At 49.6% G+C, this 23,642-nt stretch overlaps 1 protein-coding gene across 1 annotated transcript in view; it reads right to left on the reverse strand.

Moving 5' to 3' along the window:
- RSF1 (remodeling and spacing factor 1) overlaps window positions 1–23,642 on the reverse strand; it is a 64,498-nt gene that overhangs the window by 7,401 nt on the left and 33,455 nt on the right. The window contains exons 9-14 of the mRNA XM_015420708.1: window positions 20,577–20,656; window positions 11,153–11,207; window positions 9,401–9,510; window positions 6,458–6,525; window positions 5,571–5,778; window positions 1,308–1,531 (exon numbers count right to left, since the gene is read on the reverse strand). Coding sequence (XP_015276194.1) covers window positions 1,308–1,531; window positions 5,571–5,778; window positions 6,458–6,525; window positions 9,401–9,510; window positions 11,153–11,207; window positions 20,577–20,656 — 745 coding nt within the window. The remainder of the gene's footprint in view (window positions 1–1,307; window positions 1,532–5,570; window positions 5,779–6,457; window positions 6,526–9,400; window positions 9,511–11,152; window positions 11,208–20,576; window positions 20,657–23,642) is intronic.

The following is a 23,642-nucleotide window of genomic DNA, read 5'->3' on the forward strand; positions in this document are numbered from 1 at the left end:
AAAGAGTGCAATAAACTACAGCCGTGTTCCCTCGGCTGAAGGGCCCTTTTGACTGCTTCCATTCACTACAGCCCTACTTCCTTTATTAAAAACAGTCTCCTGTACAATTCCGGTTGACGCATTCTGAAGTGTGGGAGCTACGTGCTGGCCCGGGGACTTTTTCCTGTGACTCGGGAGAAGCGGCTATTTACAGACACAGGTTCCAATTTCCTACTGACAAAAAAAGTCCCAGTTTCAATAGCTGACCAGGTTTAGTTTTAAGTTGGGGGGGTCCGGAACGGGAAGATTTGACCTGACCTGGACAGGACAGGCTAGCCCAGGGGTGTCAAACATGTGGCCCAGGGGCCGGATCAGGCCCCCGGAGGGCTTCCATCAGGCCCGCACTGGGACTGGCCATCTCCTGCTTCCAGTTCTGTTGCTGCTGCTGCTGCATCATAGTTTGCTTCGCCAGACTCTCTTAATCACTCGGCCAATTCCATGTTCTAACCTGGGTCCTAGACTCGGAACTCTGAGCGTGAGATTTCTCTGGTGAATGCCGATCAATCAAAAGTAGGTTTGCAGCTTACAGATACACACTTGAACAGCATATTCAAGATTGCAACGGTAAAACGGTAAAAAAAAAAAATCTTTGTGTTTGTGTGCTTTATAAAGTTTATATCTTACATTTTACGACGCACACGGCCCGGCCCAACGAGGTCTCATTTATGTCAGATCCGGCCCTCATAACAAATGAGTTCGACACCCCTGGGCTAGCCAATCTCATTGGATCTTGGAGCTGAGTAGGGTCGGCCCTGGTTAGTACTTGGATGCGAGACAGTCATGGAAGTCCGGGGTTGCTACATGAAGGCAGGCAATGGCCAAGCCACCCCTGTATATTTTTTGCCCTGGCCTGGATGGCCTGGGCTAGCATGATCTTGGCAAATTTGGGACCCGAAGCAAGGTCAGCCTTGGTCAGTACTTGGATGGGAGACCCGCCAAGGAAGCCCAGGGTTGCCACGCAGAGGCAGGCAGTGGCCCAGTCTTGGAAGCCCCCTGAGGGGTCTCCATACGTCGGCTGCCGCTTGACAGCACTTTCTGCAACCATCAACTGGAGGGTCTAGGCCAAACCCAGCCGCCTAGCCCCGCAGCTGGTGAAGAGGCAAGGAGAAAACTGTGTTAGCAAGAGGGCTGGCTAGCAGGCCCAGTTTGGGGAGGTGCAGATTCCGGGCTTGCTGTCCCTCGGCCAAGGTAGCTAGTTTCTCCAGAAAACAATTCTGAACGCTCAGTCCCCTTGGCTCAGCCGCAAGTGGATAGAGAGTCCGACTTACCAGAGTCCCCGCTTACATTATCCTCAGAGTCCTCCTCTTCATCGTCTTCGGAGTAGCGTTTCTTGACTGTTTTCCTCCGCAGCCGCCGGCTTTGCCTCATGGGCCTGGAATGGTGCCGCCGGAGCCGGCGCCGGCTGAACTCAGTGTCGCTTTCGTCGTTGGATGGCTGATCCTCTTCGCTTTCGTCCACGTTGTCTTCCGAGATGACAAACTCGTCCTGAGACCTGCGAGGGCGGAAGGCCAGTGGGAAACAGCCTTAAAAACAGAGTGTTAAAGAGACAATTTGATGCGGTCCAAATAACCCCGCCCCTCTCCTCTCAGACTGTCCACGGCGGACAATCTGCAGGAAGGGTGTCATGATCTGTGTAGGACTGGGAGACAAGGCCTAGAGGCCTAGGCCCCAGGAGACCTGTGTGGGAGTGGAAAGCAGACACAGCCTACAATCCCCACAATACTTAGCAACAGTTGTAACCAATCGGTGTCCAGGGATTGTGTGTGAGGAGATGTGACTTATACTTTGTGGTCTCTCAGAGCTGTTCTCTCAGGAGCAGTCCTCAAAAGAGCTCTCTGTGAGCCCTACCTACCTCATAGAGTGTCTGTTGTGGAGAGGGTAAGGGAAAGGAGGTTGTAAGCCACTCTGAGACCCTGAGTGAAGGGCAGGGTATAAATCCAATCTCCTCCTCCGCTTCTTCTTCTTCGGCAATCATTTTGTGACTGGCTCCACCTCCTGTGGCAGCCATTTTGTTGCTGTGCCCGCTGTACATTGTCAGAACTCCAAATGTGCCTGCAGGGCCAAAAAGGACGGGGACCCCTTCCCTACCCACCTCACTGTACTCATGGCTTCCATCATAACTGGGGAACTGCAGACACAAAGGCCTGGAGACCAAGAACCCCTTAGGAGGAAAGGCCAAGGGACGTGGAAATGTTTCAGTCTGGAGAAGGGGAGGCGGAGGCGGGACAGGATGGCTCTCTTGAAGTCTCTGAAGGGCTGTCGCTTCGAGGGGGAGGGCAGGGAGCTGTTCTTGTGGGCAGCAGAGGAGAGGACTCGCAAGAAGGGGTTTCAATTAAGGGCGGGAAGGTACCGGCTGGATCTGAGGGAAAACTTTTTGACAGAGTTGTGCCACGGTGGAATCAGCTGCCTCGGGAGGTGGTGAGCTCCCCCTCCCTGGCCGTCTTCAAGCAGCGGCTGGACAAACACTTGTCAGGGATGCTCCAGGCTGATCCTGCATTCAGCAGGGGAGTTAGACTAGATGGCCTCTATGGCCCCGCCCAACTCTGTGTGATTCTACGATTCTACGAGTTAAGCTGAAGAAGATTTCTTTCAGACCTTCAGCGAGGACAAGAATCCACTTTCCCGTCTTCTCCAGCTATTGACTTGTGCTGGATCTCCAGTAACAGGTCGGGAAGGGGGACTCAAACGCAACCCCTGCATGACAATGGTGTGGGTTTCCTCCTTTGAAGCACACACAACGAACCGGCACCGTGCGGAAAGCTCATGCGTCAGAGAGAGCCTACGATGTCATCCTTTAAAGCAGGGGTCTCCAACACGGTGCCCGGGGGCATCATGGCGCTTGCCGAAACCTTTCCTGGCACCAACCAAGTGTTTTCAGAAAGTGGGTGGGGCCAAGTGGGGGCTTTCGCCCAGCAAGGCTTCTGATTGGCCACTAGGGATTTGATTGGCTGCCGCCACAGCACAAGGAGCTTCAGGTATGAGACTGAAGGTAAGCTGTGGCAATCGTTCTGTGGACGGCTGCGCCTCCTGCAGCAGCTATTTTGTGGCAGCCACTCTGTGGCCACGTCCACCATGCCGTGTCAAAACTCTGAAGGTTCCCGCAGGCTCGGAAAAGTTGAGGGACCCCTGCTTTAAAGTAATATTCAAAAGAAGAAGGAGATTGGATTTATACCCCCGCCCTTCACTACCCGAAGGTGTCTCAGAGCGGCTTACAAACTCCTTTCCCTTCCCCTCCCCACCCCAGACATCCTGTGAGGTAGGTGGGGCTGAGAGAGCTCTTTCCAGGACTGCTCATGAGAGAACAGCTCTGAAAGAACTTGTGACTGACCCAAGGTCATCCAGCAGGTGCAAGTGGAAGAGTTGGGAATCAAACCCGGTTCTCCCAGATTAGAGACCGCGCGCTTAACCACTACACGTGTATTCCAGCCAGTATCAAACCTTGAAAGAGGGGATCCTGACAGGAGATTAACATGCTTTGTGAAACCTACATTAAAAAAAAAAAACGTCTTGCAGCTTGGAAACTGGCATGCCAGGGAAGGCTAGAACCCTTAGAATCATAGAATCATAGAGTTAGAAGCGACCTCCTGGGCCATCTGATCCAACCACCTGCACAAAGCAGGAAATTCACAAATACCACACCCACAGTGACCCCTGTTCCATGCCTAGAAGATGACAAAGAACCTCCAGGATCTCCAGCCAAATTGGCCTGGAGAAAAATTGCTGCCTGACCCCAAAGTGGCGATCAGCATTTCCCTGGGCGTGTAAGAAAGGGCCACGAGAACTGAGCCCTAATGCAACCCTTCCTGCCCTCCCTCCCGTGATCTGCCCGAGTTCACAGAATCAGCACTGCTGTCAGGTGACCATCCAAGCCTCTGTCTGGGAACCTCCAAAGGAGGAGAAGCCCTTTTTCCCTCTGTGCTAGATTTCTACAGGCAGAGGACTTGATCAGGGTGGTAGGGGGAACAGAGAAACATTCAAACAGGTGGTCCGCTGCTGACAGTCTGATACAGTTCAGGAAGGATTGTTGCATGAGCTTATCTTAAACGTGCAAGTTCGGGTCTCAGAACTGTTATGACCCAGGACAACCGGGGGGGGGGGGGGGGGGAAGAAGAAGAAGAGATTGGATTTACTTCACCTCACTTGGAGTCTCAGAGCGGCTTACAAACTACTTTCCCTTCCCCTCCCCACAACAGGCACCCTGTGGGGTGGGGCTGAGAGAGCTCTGACAGAAACTGCTCTTTCAGGAACAGCTGTGCCAGAGCTTGTGACTGACCCAAGGTCACATCCGCAGTTGCGAGTGGAGGAGTGGGGAATCAAACCCGGTCCGCCCAGATTAGAGTCCGCACACTTAACCACGGCACCAAACTGGCTCTCACCAAAGCTCCTCTGGATTCAGCGGCACAGCACAGACTTCATTCTAATGAAGCAGCCACCACAATTAGCAAACACGTTTCCAAAACAAACTCGAAATCAATGATGCTTCCAAGTTTTCCAGCCAAGGCCGGACTCACCCGCCCCCCCGGTCAAGCTCTGGCATCTGTATTGGCCTTTTATATTTCTATTAGACATAATATACTATAGCATTTGCTTCATGCCTTTCCTGCGTCTTATCACTGCCCTCCCTGCCCTCACTTGCCATGTTACATTCCGGGTTGTTGTTTTTTTTGTTAGAACGGTGTTCCCTCTAAGCTGAGTTAGTGTGAGCTAGCTCACAGTTTCTAAGCCTCTGGCTCACACATTTTTGCCTTAGCTCAGGAAGGATGGCTCCAGAGCACACTAATTCATGCAGCAGCCAAATGGCTCGCTCACAACTTTAACGCCAGAAGCTCACAAAGTAGGATTGCTGCTCACAAGACTCCACAGTTTAGAGGGAGCATTGGTAGGGAGTATTTGCTTGGTAATCTTCTGAAGCAAGCCCCAAGACAGCTTTCTCGTGAGACTGTCCTCAGCAAACTCTATGCCAGGCTAGGGTTGATGGGGGAACCGCATATCTGTCTGAGTTGCTATTGAAACGCATGGCGTGTGAGTGAATGGGATTTGGGGGGTTTGGTTAAGACGCTGAACTGCAGGCTGTGGAAGGTCAGTAGTTCAGCAGTTCGAGACCCAAGTGTGCCGCATGACGGAGTGAGCTCCCGTCTCTAGTTCCAGCTCCTGCCAACCTAGCAGTTCGAAAGCAAGAAATTGCAAGTAGATAAATAGGTACCGCTTCGGTGGGAAGGTAACAACGTTCCGTGTGCCTTGGTGTTTAGTCATGCCGGCCACATGACCACGGAAACGTCTTCGGGCAGTGCTGGCTCTTCGGCTTTGAAACGGAGATGAGCACTGCAACCCTAGAGTCGGATTCGACTGGCTTTCGAGCAAGGGAACCGTTACCTTTACCTATATGTTGCATTTTCCCGCCTTTGCACTTTAGCCCTGACAAAAGGGTTTGAACCCACAGCATCTCTAATAAAACATTTCACTGACCAAAGTGTGTGCGGAGAGTGATTTGACTGGGGGGACCTGACACCGTCACGGCAGGCGACCCTTACCCCTCGCTGATCCTGAACTCGTCCTCGCTCTCTTCCTCGTCCAGGTTGCTGTCGCTGTCCAGGTCGTTCAGCCGCCGCCGTTTCTTGCGTCGAGCGGCGGCCGCCCGAGCAGGCCGCTTGCTTTCCTTCCTCTCTTCCTCTAGGATGGTGGAGATGTCCTTGCCGCGGTGCCCCGTGATGGTGGAGATGTCCTTGCCTCGGCCGCCGCCTGCACCAAGGGAGAATGAGACAAAAGAATTTCAGTCCCGTCAAACTCTGGACCCTGGACTTCTCACTGGCTGCTTCTGATCTCTCCGCCAAGACTCCCTCTAAGCTGTGGAGTCTTGTGAGCAAAAATTCTACTTTGTGAGCTACCGGCATTAAAATCGTGAGCGAGCGATTTGGCTGCTGCATGAATCAGTTTGCTCTGGAGCCACATCCTTCCTGAGCTGAGACAAAAATGTGCGAGCCGGAGGCTAAAAAACTGTGAGCTAGCTCACACTCACACAGCTTAGAGGGAACACTGCTCCCCACCCAACCCAAGGCAGCCAAGAACGGAGCTACACATTCCTGCAGCTTGAGAGACAGGAGGACAAATGGATGTCTACATTACAAAACTTAAAGATCAGCAGCCTTCATTTAAGCAAGGCCAGACGGGAGAACGGCCTCCAGGCCATTTCATTTTCTTGCTGAGAGGCGTTCAAGGCCGAGCAATGCCGACTGGTGCAAAGCCAGAGTCGAGGCGGGATCTGAACCCAGGTCTTCCCAATCTGACTTCGACTAGCTGGAATTTCGATGGGTCGAATTCCTCTACGAGCAAAATTCTATGTTTTTAATTCCCACAGTGCACATCTACCTAGTCAAGGTTACCCATCTGTTCAGCTCCACAGCAGCCCAATGAGACATACCCCCTCCGTCCGCCTCCTTAATGTCATCCTCAATTGCTTCATCAATTGCTTCGTCAAATTCATCAAACCTACGAGAGAGAGAGAGAGAGACAGAGAGAGAGAGAGAGAGATTTTTAACCATTTATGGTGTGTCCTGCAATTCAAATATATTTCAAGGAAGGATTGAAGAATCTCAAGGTGCAACCAGAACATTAACCAAATGCTTTGCAACATCCGGCTTTTACACAGATGGGGGTGGGAGATGCTCCCCCCCCCCGCCGCTGACTCGCTCTGTTTTCTACTAGAAGGTTAATGAAGTGTTTCCAGCACTGAAATAGCTATGCAAAGTCAAAAGTGTTGTTGTTATTGTTGTTGTTGTTGTTATTATTATTATATGAGAGAAAAATGCACGTCTTATTAGCTTTCGTATCAGAGACTAGAAGACCAGTCCGAAAGTTCGGGGAACGAAGTTTTGTTCAGATTGTTTTAGCACTCATCTGTTTGCTGGTTCTCTTAATTTAATGGAAATATCCTGCACCAGAATTCCACACTGTAGTAATTGGGCTGGATCGGGGCTAAATTTTCCAACGACGGAATGGAACCCTTCTGCTCCCCACCCCCACTGCTGCCCAATGATCTCTACAAAATGCTACTCCGGGGGGAACAGGAGACCCCGAGGATTGCCCTGAGGGGTATCTGCAGAAGGGGGGGGGATCAGTGGAAATTGCCAATTTAGCCTGGATCCAATCCACTGACAGCAGTGGTACAGGCAGAGGGGGAGAAGGAAAGAAAACGAGAGGAAACCTATTTGTATCTCAAGCTCCTTGGACCACCATCTACCATATAGGTAAAGGTAAAGGTTCCCTTGCTCGAAAGCCAGTCGAATCCGACTCTAGGGTCGCGGTGCTCATCTCCGTTTCCAAGCCGAAGAGCCAGCGCTGTCCAAAGACGTTTCCGTGGTCATGTGGCCGGCATGACTAAACACCGAGGCGCACGGAACGCTGTTACCTTCCCACCGAAGTGGTACCTATTTATCTACTTGCCATTTCTTGCTTTCGAACTGCTAGGATGGCAGGAGCTGGAACTAGAGACGGGAGCTCACTCTGTCATGCGGCACCCGGGTCTCGAACTGCTGAACTACCGACCTTCCACAGCCCGCAGTTCAGCGTCTTAACCACTTGAGCCACCGCAGCTCCATCTACCATATAGTTCCCAATTAATTATTTCAGGCCTCCTTCCCTTCGGACAATGTTGCCGATGTGTTATCCTGCACTATCTTCTCTCGAAATTTCAACCGGACTCCCAATTATCCGTGAGCCTTTTATAGCACGCGCACGAACAGGGCAGGCTGACCTTAACGGATTTTTAGGTATGAAAATCCTAGCAGTGATTACTCCCCTCTGTTATTGTCTCCCCCTTATCCGTTGCAAAAGAACACCCTGCTGCTCTCTGGGTGCTTCCAGTGGCAGCCTGCATTCCATACAACCCTGCAAAATGTCAGGAAGGAGCCATATGAATGCATTGCTAAAATTCATCTGACTCACAGAGGGCTAAATAACATCTTGTATTTTTTTTTAATTAGTTCAAGTTTGGCTTCGAAGCAGCTGAAACAGATGACCCCCGAAAGCCAAACAAAGGCAGATGCAACAAGGGGGGGGGGAGAGACGGGGACATTTCACAGCCCTGCTGCTGAGCACAATAAATTTCGAGCGTCCTTTTCCCCCAACAAGCCGTGACCTGTTCAAAGTGCTACGCTTGCAGAATGGTTTAATCCCCCTCCCGGGAGGACAGTCGGATATCCTAGAGCGAGGAGGCGAATCTGCTGGGTCATCAGGTTTGCCTCATCTGTCAGGGACATGACAACTCGCCTGTGAAACCCAGCCCACCGCTTCTTGCCAGCTGCGGCCCGGCTTCTTGTGAAGGACGGGCTATCGATATGCTAACTGCGGCTCGGCTTGTTGCGCAAGGATGGGCTATCGGCTCAATAAGGTAGCTGGAGTTAATGACGGTTATGCCGAGCATTGCGGAAATAGCCCAGGGTTTGCTGCTGCACTGATTTTCAGATAGCTGTGCCAGAAGGCGTGGGGACCTGCACCACCGACGCAGACTTTAAAATGTAACTTTAAAGGAAACCCTGGAGATTAAGGGGTAAGGCACATTACACACACGTGTGTATCAAAGGTCTGTGATTTTATTTTTAACGAAAAGCCATGTCAGGAGGCTGGGATTTCAATGAAGCAGCAGTGCAACGCGGATCCCTAACCTTTTCCTTGCCGGCTGTTTTTCAGACCAAAACTGCCACCCTCCAAGCGACATTTACAAGGATAAACGCTGCCACTCCTTCAAGCACAGTCGCCCTCGTCTGCCATTACATTCCTGGGGGTGGGGGAGTGAGAGCCAGTTTGGTGTAGTGGTTAGGTGTGCGGACTCTAATCTGGGAGAACCGGGTTTGATTCCCCACTCCTCCACTTGCACCTGCTGGATGACCTTGGGCAAGCCGTAGTTCTGCTAAGAGCTGTTCTTGAAAAAGAGCCGTTTCTGTCAAGAGCTCTATCAGCCCCACCTACCTCACAGGGTCTGTTGTGGGGAGGGGAAGGGAACGGAGTTTGTAAGCCGCTCTGAGACACCTTTGGGTAGTGAAGGGTGGGGTATAAATCCAATCTCCTCATCCTCTTCTTCATTGCAAACAAACCTCCCTTTTCTTCCACCTTCCATTTTTCCCCATCTCCTAGGCCTCCACTAAGGCAGGCAAGGATGGGTCTGGGCCCCCCCCCCCCCCCCCCCCCCCCCCCCCCGCCCCACCCCCCACGACAAACCGGTCACTTCCCATTACCGAAAAACAGTAGTCACTGTCTGACCGCTCTCTGCTTTTCATTTTTTGTGATCCAGGAAGATGGACTATAACCATTTTTTCTAAATGTGGGGAGAGGATCCCCCCCGCCCCCCCCGCCCCCAATCGCTTACCTATAGCTTATGCACTTCCTTTGCCGAGTCGACCTCCTCTCGAGCAACTTTACTTTTGATTTTTTGGAATCTTTCTTCTTTTCGTCTAGGCCTTCAGGGATTTCCGGCTCCTGTTTCAAAGTCAGACAAAGGGTTAGGCGCGGCAACATCTGCGACTGATAGAAAAGCTTCTCTCTGGACGTCTTGAGCGCAACCTCCATCCTCCGGACTTTAATCGGAGACAGCTGGTTGCGGAAAGGGCTGCATGATTCAACCCGCCCAGACGTCTAGCTGTGACAAAGCCATGTTCTCCAGATTGTAAACTGAACTAACACTAAATGCCACTGTTAAGGCACAGGGTTGTAAGGGCATTAAAGTAGTATCCCACATATCCAATTTGCTCAACGTTTGTGTTTTCATTTGGTGAAGCCATTATCGTTATCAGGAGAATGTATATGCTGCTTCTCCGGGGAACCTGCTTGAGGAGGCTTACGAAAAAAGCACACCACCCCGAAAAACTAAAGGTTATTTAAAATCCAGCATTAATACACAGAACATAAAACCTAAATCACTGATCAGCATAAAATAACACAGGGCAAACCTTTATGAGTCTGGGGGCACCTTTTAAATTCTGACAGAGCATGGTGGGTAGGGGTGTGCGTTCAGTTTATATTGAGCTGAATACATACCCAAAAAAACCTTATTGGTATTTTTTGAGTATTTATTCAGCTGAATCAGATTCTCTAATCTGATTTGGATACTGATAGCTGTATCCCGAATAGAAGCTGAAATTAATCGGCCTTTATTTGGGATGCACTCACCAAGTTGCGGTGCGACTCAGGGAGTGCATTTAAAGAGTGCCCAGAAGGTGGAGGAGATCTTGGTAAGGCCAAGGGCTTGCTAGGACAGGTGGGGCTTCAGGGAGAAGGAGGTGAATGAGGTACAGGGGATTTTTCTGTGGTTCCGGGGGTCATGCCACCTGGCCGACCTTTGAACGCTGTAGATGACACCCAAGAGGTGGGAGGAGTGAAAGAACATGAGCACCAGCACCCCAGAAGGTGTTATTTCAAGGAGGAGAAGGCAAAGGGGGGGGGGCTTGCTTGCACCGCTGTGGCGGTGTGACTCAGTGAATACATTTAAAGAGACCATGCCAAATAAATTCAGCAATACTGATTATTTCCCAAATCCCAACACAGTATCGATACTGGGATTCGGGAATATTGGAATATACCTGTATACCCGAACCCGAAAAATATTTATTTTTTTATGTGTGCAGACCCCTAATGGTGAGCGCAGACACAGAATGGCTGACGTAAAATAGCTGCTGCAGGAGATGGAGCCAGGTACAAAACAGCTGCTACAGCTTAACTTCAGTCACACAGTTGAGATCCTTGTCCTGTGGTAGCAGCTGCGGTAGAACCAACATTTTAAAAGGTATGCATATCCAAGAAAATCTCCAGTAGCCAATAAGAAGCTTTGCTGGACAACAGCCCCACCTGGCCACACCCACTTTCTAAAAATACTTTGGCAGCTGCCAGGAAAGGTGTTGGTAGGCGCAATGGCACCCACTTGCACCATGTTGGGGACTCCTGAAATAACAGCTGCCAGAATAAAAACATACCGTCCGCAGGATCCAACCCAATTAAGTTTCCAACCCTCATGGTGGCTGAGATGCGCATGCACATGGGAGATTTCATAAACCAGAATGCAGGGAGAGGAGGAGACACAAACAAAAGGGGGGAAAGTAAGATCACTAGATCTAATTTAACTTACTTGTGGTGGAATGATGTTTTCAATACTAATCCCCACATATACAAGGCGTTCTTTCCTTTGGGGACGATGCAGAGGGAGAGAGAAAAAAGGCAAAGAGATGGTTAACAAGGAAGTTCTTCGCAATACCTGTGGTTTTCAGGCGGCTGCACCTTCCCTGATCACCCCACTTCTTTGCTATCTATTATAAGCACCTGTTTAGATTTATATAGGCTTACATACAATTTTAAAAGGGGCCGCAGTGGCCCAGAGGTTTAGACGCTGAGCTGCAGACTGGAAGGTCTGTAGTTCGGCAGTTCGAGACCTGAGTGCCGTGTGACAGAGTGAGCTCTTGTCTCTGGTCCCAGCCCCTGCCAACCTAGCAGTTCGTAAGCAAGAAATTGCAAATAGATAAATAGGTACCGCTTCGGTGGGAAGGTAACAGCGTTCCGCGCGCCTCGGCCACATGACCACGGAAATGTCTTCGGACAGCGCTGGCTCTTCGGCTTGGAAACGGAGATGACCACCCTCCCCTAGAGTCAGATTCGACTGGCTTTCAAGCAAGGGAAACCTTTACCTTTACATACAATTTTTATTCCAGCCGTACTCCAAGGAGCTAAGATCAGCAAATATGGTCTTCCCCTTCCTATGCTATCCTCACAACAATCTTCTGAGGTAACCAGAGAGTGCGATGGGCACAAGATCACCCAGCAAGCTTCACAGCAGAGCAACAAGCTTCACAGCGGAGTAGGGTTTTCTATGTTGTGTGAGTTAGGTGTTGTCAAGCCGCTTCCGACTTAAGGCGACCCTATGAATTAATGTCCTCCAAAACATTCTATCATTAAAAACCTTGCTTGGATCTTGTAATCTGTAGGCTGTGGCTTCCGTTATGGAGTCACAGATAGCTATGGCTATCCCCAAACCACAGCTTGCATTCGTGGTTACAAGTGCATTTGTAAACCATGGTTTGGTGCTAACCGCGGTTAGTTAGAATACCATTGTAGATGGAATGCTAACTCTGGTTCATTCATAAGAAAAATGAGAATGGAGAAAGAGCTTGGTAAAAGGGGGAGGGGGGAACAGAAGGGGGGAAGAACATGCAAGCTCAAGATGGGAGAGCCCACGAGCAATGCTCCCTCTAAGCTGTGGAGTCTTGTGAGCAAAAATTCTACTTTGTGAGCTACTGACGTTAAAGTTGTGAGCGAGCAATTTGGCTGCTGCATAAATTACTTTGCTCTGGAGCCATCCTTCCTGAGCTAAGACAAAAATCTGTGAGCTGGAGGCTAAAAAACTCTGAGCTAGCTCACACTAACTCAGCTTAGAGGGAACTCTGCCCACAAGCCATTTCTAGTCACCTCATTATGATTAAAAGATTCGGGGGGTGGGGGGTCCCTTTTGTATTCATCCAAACAGCACATTGTGAATATCCTGCAGGGGGTTGGACTAGATGACCTTGGGGTCTATGTTTCTAATGTAATATTTCCTATTAGGAAAGCAATTGCAAATATAGACAGCTAATTTCCATGCATTGTGCAGGGGGTTGGACTAGATGACCCTGGAGATCCCTGGAGATGTAGGGCCAGTTTGGTGTAGTGGTTCAGTGCACGGACTCTAATCTGGGAGAACCGGGTTTGATTCCCCAGTCCTCCACTTGCACCTGGCTGGATGACCTTGGGCAAGCCGTAGTTCTGATAAGAGCTGTTCTTGAAAAAAGAGCCGTTTCTGTCAAGAGCTCTCTCAGCCCCACCTACCTCACAGGGTGTCTGTTGTGGGGAGGGGAAGGGAAAGGAGTTTCTAAGCCGCTCTGAGACACCTTTGGGTTGTGAAGGGCGGGGTATAAATCCAATCTCCTCCTCCTCCTCCTCCTAATACTGGGCTTATTTCCATGTCTGAATCTATACAGATCACTGTGTCTACTTTTTAAGTCTGGTTTCCCTACTCCCCCCCCCCCCCGAGACACGCAAAAGCTTTACAACACAGCCAGACACAGGGTTCTGCCTAGAATCACAGAATCAGTCGGAAGGGACCTCTAGGGTCATCTAGTCTAACCCCCCTGCACAATGCATGGAAATTCACAAATACCCCCCACGCCTCCAGTGACCCCTGCTCTATGCCCAGAAGATGATGTCTGGAAAACAATCACCCAATATGCAGAAAAATCCAACTTTGTCTCTTAACTTCCAAACTGAGCCAAAAAACACCCCAAACAGAGGTTTCAGATATATATCTGGAACACACTGCAAACCAGTATGGTTGCAAAGGCAATCAAAATGGCACCTGGATTGTCATGAGTCTCTGGATATTCTCAGCCCTTTCCCAACAGATAAAGAGTTAACCCCCCAAAAACAGCAGCATTGAAATCAGCAGTAAAAATCCTAGGCCTAATTAGTGGGGATAATATACTGAATCCTCCAAAGCGGTTCAAAAACCCTAGTAAGAGAACTGAAAGAGGTCAAAACAGCAGCAAAATTCCTAACCCCAGTTAGCAGAAATAATATCACAAATCCCCCACAGCAATTAAAACCCTAGCAGGAGAACGGAAAGTTATAAAAACAGCAGCAAAAGTCCACAACCCTATTAGTAATAATAATATATGCTCGTTGTTTGCTATGACTATGAATCAATGCAATAAATGTACTTGGACTTGTAATTATATAATGAATCCTCCAAAGCCGTTAAAAAACCCTAGCAGCAGAACCAGAAGGGATAAAAACAGCAGCAAAAATCCTACACCCCATTAGTAGTAATAATATGAATCCCCCCGCAGCAGTTAAAAAACCATAGCAACAGAACCAAAAAGGGGCAAAAACGAAGCCTCAGTTAAACATCATGACATTGCTGCATGCTCCAGGGATCATCTGTATGCTCAACATTTTCCATTCGCACAACCCAAGACATTATTTACCTTTACCTTTACCTTTAAAACCAGGACATACAGCCCGGTCAAGCAACTGCAGTGCAAAAATCACAGGGTGCCAAGTTAGAACATGGGAACAGCCCTGCTAGATTGGATCAGTGATCCAACCAGTTCCTCTGGAGGGTCGACAAAAGGGCATAGAGGCCGAGGCCTGCCCTGATGTTGCCTCCTGGCTCTGGGATCCAGAGGCTTAGTGCCTTTAAGTGGATCCATCAGTGGATATTAGCCACAAGGTATAGATAGGGGCTCTGGGGCAAGTGATGCTCTGTCTTCTTGGTGCTTGGGGGGGGTCAACAGTGGGAGGGCTTCTAATGTCCTGGCCCCACTGCTGGACCTCCTGATGGCACTGGTATTTCTGGCCACTGTGTGACACAGGGTGTTGGACTGGATGGGCCTTTGGCCTGATCCAACATTGGCGTCTCTTATGTTCTTATGTAGAGGTTCCTGTCAAACGCGATGCCTCGTTTGCCATGGGAATACGTATCATGGGGGAGGGGGGGGAGAGAGAGAGAGAGAGAGAGAGAGAGAGAGAGAGAACGAACTGCTTTGCTTATGCGGCTGGGCAACTGTTTTCTTAAGGCACCTCCCGTCCTGGAAAGAATGCACAACTAGCCAGCCTGTCATAGATAATGTAATGGTACTGTCAGCTAGGCCTCTGGCTGTTCTAGCTGCCATGGGTGTGTGTGTGGGGGGGGACTCTAGAATTTTAACTTTCATTTCCGCTGTATTCCCAGTCTTCGACCTTGAGTGTCTGGTGTTCTTTTCTCCTGAGAATAACTGCCCATTACTTGGGCGGGTTTCTACCTGGCCTCTGATTGGACCTGAGCCATCAGGGGACACCTCCTGAGTAATGTATATCTGCTTGCTTCGCGCGTTCTAGGCCAGTTCTAACACTGAAAGTGTTAACGATAACTGCATACTCTCAATGTCTCAATAAACTTTACTTCTTTGAATGAAAGCTGTTTGGGAGCTGATTGGTGCAGGAGTCTGACAGGTAGTTTCGCAGGTAGGGTTTAGAACATGCTAGAATATGTTGTCGGAGGCTTTCGCGGCCTGAGTTCATTAGCTGCTGTAGATTTTCCGGGTTGTGTGGCCGTGGTCTTGGCACTGTAGGTCCTGATGTTTCGCCAGTAGCTGTGACTGGCATCCTCAGAGGTAAAACACAGAAAGATGGAGTACTCTCTGTGTCAATGAGCCTGGCCGAATGAGGGGAGTGATTGATGATGATGATGATGATGATGATGATATACCTTATTGTCATTGTACATAGTACAACGAAATTAAAGGTGCAATCATTTCAGTGATCTACAGCCATACTCATATACACTCACACAACCATTCACAACCATCCCTTAACTCCCTTAAAGTTCACATTGCAACTTAAACCACCAATGTCACCCAAATTCCAATTTCATACAGCATTTAAAGCAATAATAGCTCTCGAATAAAAACTGTTTTTTAATCTGTTTGTCCTTGTTTTAATTGTCCTATATCTTCTACCTGAAGGCAGCAATTCAAACAGGGAGTGTTCAGGGTGTGACAAATCCTGCAGAATGTTCTCTGCTTTTTTCAAGCATCGAGAACTATACAATTCCTCCAGGAACGGGAGAGGGCAGCCAATAATCTTCTGGGCTGTGACGATAACTCTCTGGAGTGCTTTTCTGGAGGGGCCCCTGGGGGGGGGGGGAGCCCTGTTCAAACCATGTATAACTCCTACCTTGGCACCAAGGCATGAATCATCTTTGCTTCTCAATAAACAAATCACTGCCAAGAGAGTGTGGTTGAGAGTAACTTTGTTCAAGAGTCTGACAGTTCCCCCTCAGTCACCACGGCTAGTAGGTGCTGACAGACCTCTTCTCCACAAATCTGTCTAACCCCCTTTTGAAGCTGTTTATGCCTGTGGCCATCACTGAGGGAGCTTTCAGACACACCAAGCAACACACTTTCAATGCACTTTGCAACTGGATCTTACTGTATGAAATGACAAAACCCACTTACAAACGGTTGCTGAAGCAGATGGAAGCTGCATTATTTAGCATGCATGAAAGCATCCTTTAAGTGAAGAGCCTGAACTGCAGCTGCTGAGGATGCAGGGTTTGGAAGTAATTCTTGAGAAGCGGGAGGTGTTAAGCTGTCAACATTTTTCAATGAAAGTGAACTCTGGTTCATTCATAAGAGCCAGTTTGGTGTCATGGTTAAGTGCGCGGACTCTAAACTGGGAGAACCGAGTTTGATTCCCCACTCCTCCACTTGCACCTGGCTGGATGACCTTGGGCAAGCCATAGTTCTTGCAGCGCTGTTCTTTAAAAAGAACAGTTTCTGTCAGAGCTCTCTCAGCCCCACCTACCTCGCAGGGTGACTGTTGTGGGGGGGGGGGAAGGGAAGGGAGATTGTAAGCCGCTCTGAGACACCTTCAGGTAGTGAAGGGCAGGGTATAAATCCAATTTCTTCTTCTTCCTCCTCCTAACTTAAGGGGAGGGGAGGCTCCTGACAGATGCATCCAAGGAGACCCACAAAGGGCCGACAGAATGCCGGAAAAGACACCTCCCCGACAGCAGTTGGCCCGTTACTGCCCTTCTGAACTTCAGCTTCAGAGTTTTCTCAGAAAACATTTTTGCTTTTTCTTACAAAAAGCACTTTTTGAGTCTGCTGGGATCAAACGACACCTTCCCCTCTACTCTGCTATAACCTTTCTGCCCCCAGGAAAATAGTCGTTGCTACCGGCCGTGACGCTGTCCTCAAATGGCAGTGACGTCAGGGCAACCTGTTCAGGCTCTCTGACTCATGTCCTTTTATCCTGCCTTTTCCCCAAGGGGCTCAGGGCAATGTACGTGGGTTCCTCCCTCCTCCATTTTATCCTCACGAGCACCCCTGAGGGACAGATTAGGCCAAGAGACCGTGATTAGCCTGAGAACACCCAGCGAGCCTCGTGTCAGAGCGGGGATCGGAACTCAGGTTCTAGTCGAAGTACTACCCTCTTGCTAACTCAACACAGCGCCAAGCTGAGAAATTTCTTTTTTTTTAAAAAAAAGCAGCCTTGTATGATTCTGCAGGATAAACCACACTGCCGTGAATTTTAGCCACGTAAGAGATACGGAGGACAAAAAAAACAAATGGGGTTGGCGTCAGTGTTCCCTCTAAGCTGAGTTAGTGTGAGCTAGCTCACAGTTTTTTAGCCTCCAGCTCACACATTTTTGTCTTGGCTCAGGAAGGATGGCTCCAGAGCCAACTAATTTATGCAGCAGCCAATTGCTCGCTCACAATTTTAATGGCAGTAGCTCACAAAGTAGAATTTTTGCTCACAAGACTCCATAGCTTAGAGGGAACATTGGTTGGCGTTAATACGCAAATTCTAGTATTGCGTTAAAAATCTGAACACGGCCCTGACCTGGATGGCCCAGGAAAGCTGGACTGCGTCAGATCTCGGAAGGTAAGCAGGGCTGGCCCCGAAAGTACTTGGAAGGGAGACCTCCAACGAATACCAGGGCTGGGATGGTGGCAGGCAATTAAGCCCCTCTTAAGGTTTTTACCGTGATTCAATTTTACCACAGAAGTCTGTTTAGTTGTTAAGCGATGCAACTTCTTTTATCGTTAATAGATTATCGCTAACCTTAGGAAAGTTTTTGTTTATTCTTTAAAGAGAGAACCTATCCCAAAATTCTGTAATATTGATGTTTTAATGTCCGCGCCTATATTTGAAATATGGTAATACATTGGATAATACATCTGATCTTACCTGCTGTATGTAACAACTCATAATATTTGACAAACCTGACGAATTTAGATTTCCCCCTCACCCCCTTTTCCCTTCTGTACCCCACCTTTTTCCTGAGAACATAATAATTTTTTAAAAAAGAGTCCTAGCTCCTCTAGGGGTCGCCAGAAGTCATAAGAACATAAGAGACGCCGATGTTGGATCAGGCCAAAGGCCCATCCAGTCCAACACTCTGTGTCACACAGTGGCCAGAAATACCAGTGCCATCAGGAGGTCCAGCATTGAGGCCAGGACATTAGAAGCCATCCCACTGTTGACCCCCCCAAGCACCAAGAATACAGAGCATCACTTGCCCCAGAGTTCCTATCTATACCTTAAGAACATAAGAACATAAGAGAAGCCAGTGTTTGATCAGGCCAATGGCCCATCCAGTCCAACACTCTGTGCCACACAGTGCCGAAAGATACCAGGTGCCCTCAGGAGGTCCAGCATTGAGGCCAGGACGCTAGAAGCCCTCCCACTGTTGCCCCCCGCAAGGACCAAGAAGACAGAGCATCACTTGCCCCAGAGTGAGAGTTCCTATCTATACCTTAAAAACATAAGAGAAGCCAGTGTTGGATCAGGCCAGTGGCCCATCCAGTCCAACACTCTGTGTCACACAGTGGCCAGAAATACCAGGTGCCATCAGGAGGTCCAGCATTGAGGCCAGGACATTAGAAGCCCTCCCATTGTTGACCCCCCCCCCAAGCACCAAGAAGACAGAGCATCACTTGCCCCAGAGCCCCTACCTATACCTTGTGGCTAATAGCCACTGATGGACCTCTGCTCCATATGCTTATCCAATCCCCTCTTGAAGCCGTCACCATGACTTCCAGGCATGCGAGCACACATGCACCCGCACACAGCGCACAGAAATCTGAACACGTTTTGCCCATCAGTTCTGAGCGACCAAAAAATGTAGGGTGCAGACTGAACACAATGATCTTTCCTGGATAATGACATTGTTCCTTCTTGTTTGCAGTTTGCATTCCACGTTCGGAGTCCTGCAGATTAACAGGGGCTCCCAGGGGCCCTCGCCATATCCGGATCTCTCCAGTCTTGGCCCATCTACACTGGCTTCCAATTTGTTTCTGAACACAATTCAAGGTGCTGACCTCTGGAGCCCTACACGGTTTGGGATCAGCACAGCTGAAGGTCCACCTGCTTCCACAGGAGCCCATCTTCAAAAGCCCTGCTTTGGGCGCCTTCACCTTCAGAGATGAGGCAGGTGGCAACCAAGGCTCCCTCTAAGCTGTGGAGTCTCGTGAGCAAAAATTCTACTTTGCGAGCTGCTGGCATTGAAGTTGTGAGCGGGCGATTTGGCAACTGCATACATTAGTTTGCTCTGGAGCCATCCCTTCCTGAGCTAAGGCAAAAATGTGTGAGCCGGAGGCTAAAAAACTGTGAGCTAGCTCACCCTAACTCAGCTTAGAGGGAACACTGGTGGCAACCCAGGAGAGGGCCTTCTCAGGAGGAGGAGGACATTGGATTTATACCCCGCCCTTCACTTGGAGAGCCAGTTTGGTGTAGTGGTTAAGTGTGCGGACTCTAATCTGGGAGAACCAGGTTTGATTCCCCACTCCTCCACATGCAGCTGCTGGTGTGACGTTGGGCAAACCATAACTCTGGCACAGCTGTCCTTGAAAAAGAGCAGTTTGTGTCAGAGTTCTCTCAGCCCCACCCACCTCACAGGGTGTCGGTTGTGGGGAGGGGAGGAGAAGGACCTCCTCCTCCTCCTCCTCCTCCTCCTCTTCTTCTTTCTTCTTCCTTCTTCTTCTCCTCCTCTTCTCTCAGAGTGGTTTACACACTCCTTTCCCTTCCCCTCCCCACAAGAGACACCCTGTGAGGTAGGCGGGGCTGAGAGAGCTCTTTCAAGAACTGCCCTTTCGAGGACAGCTCTGAGAGAACTATGGCTTGCCCAAGGTCATCCAGCAGCTGCAAGTGGAGGAGTGGGGAATCCGACCCGGTTCTCCCAGATTAGAGTCCGCGCGCTTAACCACGACACCAAACTGGCCTTGCTTCCATCTAAGGAGACTTCCCAAAAATTAAGTGGCTCTTCGCCCTGACCTGGATAGCCCAGGCAAGCCCGATCTCATCAGATTTCAGAAGCTAAGCAGGGCCGGCCCCCCGGCAAGTACTTGGAAGGGAGACCTCCAGGGAATACCAGGGCCGGGATTGCAGGGGCAGGCAATAGCAAGCCACCTCCCTGAATGTCCAAGCCCCACTAGAGGTCGCCAGAAGTCAACCATGACTTCCACGCATGCGCAAGCACACACACACTCACCCCCCAAAAAAAATTAAGTGGCTCCTCCACTGTAGGAAGAAGCACTTCAGGGGGAGGAAGATGGCTTGGAGGATAGTTGGATCGACCCCAATATCATCCATCTGACTTCGACCAACAGGTACATTTTCAAAACTAACCCCACCCTGACCAATATGAGGATGCAAAGTTAACCTCCTTCGACGTCAACCCTCTGTTTACAGACAGGGCTCAAAACTCGTGCCGAGACCCTCCAAGGAGAACAGACGGTCATTTGTGGCTTTCTCCCTGGAGGCCCTTTGTGGAACTCAAAATTCGACAAACGTGTTCTTGTCAGTAACAGAAATGTCTGTTCCAACTGCCCCCTCTCAGTCCCGAGACTCCCAAAAATATCTAGTAAAGACACGGGAATAGACTAATAGAAATCAAAGTACTGCTCCAACAGCCCGGCCTCTCTCGTTTTGCGGGGCCACAACCGACGACTGAGGGGCCGGCCGAGGAAAAAAGGGACACATACCTTCGCTCTGCTCGTTCTTTCTTTTTCAAGACAACGTCCAGGTCCTGAAGCTGTTCTTCTAGCTTCTCGCAGAGTAATTTCTACGGGGAATTGAATAAACCAAACACGGCATTAGTACATTTGATGCAGCTAACCCCTTAAACACGCACCCCTCCCCGTTATCCCTCAAAGTAGGGGCCGATGCTGCCGGAAGACGGCCAATCGTTGTCTGGACTACACACAATCAGAGAAGGAAGGACATTAGTGTCAAGAAATAGGGAAACGCAATGCACCATTTTGGAAAGCCAACGTACAATGGGGGATCAAGGTAAAGGAACCCATTGTAAAATAGGATTCGAGTCCGGTGGTATCTTTAAGACCAACAAGATCTCCAGGGTAGAAGCTTTCGAAAGTCAAGGAACCCTTCGTTAGATGCACGCAGGAATGGAGGTCTGTAATGATTTCATGTTTTGGGGTGTGTGTTCCTTTAAATGTTTAGTTTGACTGCAGTAATGTAAGAAGAGTGATAGAGGGAGATGAGTGTATTTTGATTGGCTGCTGACTGAGAGTGTGGGAGGAGGGGTGTCTGAGAGGATTCTGTGTGTGTGTCTATGAGGAGAGACAAGTATGGAAGAGTTTTGAAGAGATTCATCCAGGGTAGAAGCTTTCGAGAGTCAAACCTCCCTTTGTCGGATACAAGTAGAAATGGAGGTCCCTACCTGACAAAGAAAGCTTTGACTCTGGAGACCAACAAGATGTCCAAGGGTAGAAGCTTTCGAGAGTCAATCGGATACAAGTAGGAATGGAGGTCCCTACCTGACAAAGAAAGCTTTGACTCTGGAGACCAACAAGATGTCCAAGGGTAGAAGCTTTCGAGAGTCAATCGGATACAAGTAGGAATGGAGGTCCCTACCTGACAAAGAAAGCTTTGACTCTGGAGACCAACAAGATGTCCAAGGGTAGTTGGTCTCTAAGACGCTCCTGCACTCGAACCTAGCTTTTCTACTGCAGATTACCACAGCTACCCACCTGAAAATTATAAAACCAATTCTAGACCATCCATTACATTCTTATGTTGGATGGCCGCACCATTTCCAAAGTATATACCCCAGAGAGTGCTTCGGTCAGGGTCACAAAACCAATTGGCCCTCCCAGGTCCCAAGGATGCCAGGCTAGCTGTAAACAGGGCTAGGGCTTTCTCGGTGGCGGCCCCAACCTGGTGGAATGAGCTCCCGGAAGAGATCAGGGCCCTGCGGGACCTTTTACAGTTCTGCAGGGCCTGCAAGACGGAGCTCTTCCGCCAGGCTTTCGAGTAGGAGCTGCCACCACTACTGCCACCACTATTAACAACCGCAACAGCTTGTAGAGCCTGGTTCCTGGTTTTTTACCGACAGCCTAGGCACGCTGATTACATCTGAGGATCAGTGAGCTGGAAATTTAAACAACTATGGAATGCACTCACATGGTAACGCCATCGTTATGACATTAAACAACAATTAAACAAACATTCACCAGATACAAGGGAGCCCCGACCCTTGAAAGCTCATGCCCCGAAAATCTGGTTGGCCTCTAAAGTACTATTGGATTCCAATCTAGTTGCAGGACAGATATCCTCTGAAACAAAGTCAAAGAAGATGCTGATATTTACAGACGTCATTTGAGTTGGAAGGCTGAAGAAGCAAGCCAGTATAGGTAAGGTAAAGGGTAAAGGTTTCCCTTGCTTGAAAGCCAGTCAAATCCAACTCTAGGGGTGTGGTGCTCATCTCCGTTTCCAAGCCGAAGAGCCAGCGCTGTCCAAAGACGTTTCCGTGGTCATGTGGCCGGCATGACTAGACGCCGAGGCACACGGAATGCTGTTACCTTCCCACCGAAGCGGTACCTACTGATCGACTTGCAATTTCTTGCTTTCAAACTGCTGGGTTGGCAGGAGCTGGGACCAGAGACGGGAGCTCACTCTGTCAAGCGGCACTCGCATCTCGAACTGCTGAACTACCAACCTTCTGGTCAGCAGTTCAGCGTCTTAACCACTTGAGCCACTGCAGATCCCCAAGTCAGTACAGTATACTATTATTATAACATTAGCAGCCCCAGATTGAAATTTTGATTGATACTGGGATGAAAACAAAATATCAGGAAGGCAGAGGGTAGCAAATACCGAACGACCCCATATAGCCTGCACGCTGAGTGGATCGATATGAACGCTGCCCTTGAGAACGACTTGATACGATCAATAATTACGCCGAAGAACAGTTTGACCTGGAATATACAAAGTGACTTTGGAACCTAAAAACGTGCCAAGGATGTGCCAGAAAACAAGCTGCTTAGAAAGGGGGACCATGACATGATTAAGCCCCGATACGCTGAAGAGGAAAATTGCCCAGAAATTCCAGCGTGTGTGTGACTGCTATCAAAAGGGATATTTTATAAGAATGAAGAAGTAAAGGGAACATAAGAAGAGCCAAGCTGGATCAGCCTAGTGGTGCATCTAGTCCAGCATCCTGTCTCTCACAGTGGCTAACCAGTTCCTCTGGAAGGCCAGCAACAGGGCAGAGAGGCCGAGGCCTTCTCCTGATAAGAACCTCAGAAGAGACCTGCTGGATCAGACTACTGATGGTCCATCGAGTCCAGCATCCTGTCTCACACAGAGGCCAACCAGTTCCTCTGGAAGGCCAGCAACAGGGCAGAGAGGCCGAGGCCTTCCCCTGATAAGAACGACAGAAGAGCCCTGCTGGCTCAGACCAGTAGTCCATCTAGTCCAGCATCCTGTCTCACACAACAGCCAACCGGTTCCTCTGGATGGTCAACAACAGGGCATAGAGGCCGAGGCCTTCCCCTGTTGCTGCCTCCTGGCTTTGGGATTCAGAGATTTAGTGCCTCTGAACGTAGAGGTTCCCCTCAGTCACCACGGCTAGTCAGAACACAAGAACAGCTCTGCTGGATCAGACCAAGAGTCCATCTACTCCAGCACCCTGTCTCACACAGTGGCCAACCACAATTCCTCCGGACGGCCAACAACGGGGCATAGAGGCCGAGGCCTTCACCTGATGTCACTGCCTGGCTGTCAGGAATTTTACACATCCTCTACAA

This window comes from Gekko japonicus, unplaced genomic scaffold, assembly GCF_001447785.1.
Source record: "Gekko japonicus isolate JY-2015 unplaced genomic scaffold, Gekko_japonicus_V1.1 scaffold1409, whole genome shotgun sequence".
NCBI lineage: Eukaryota > Metazoa > Chordata > Lepidosauria > Squamata > Gekkonidae > Gekko > Gekko japonicus.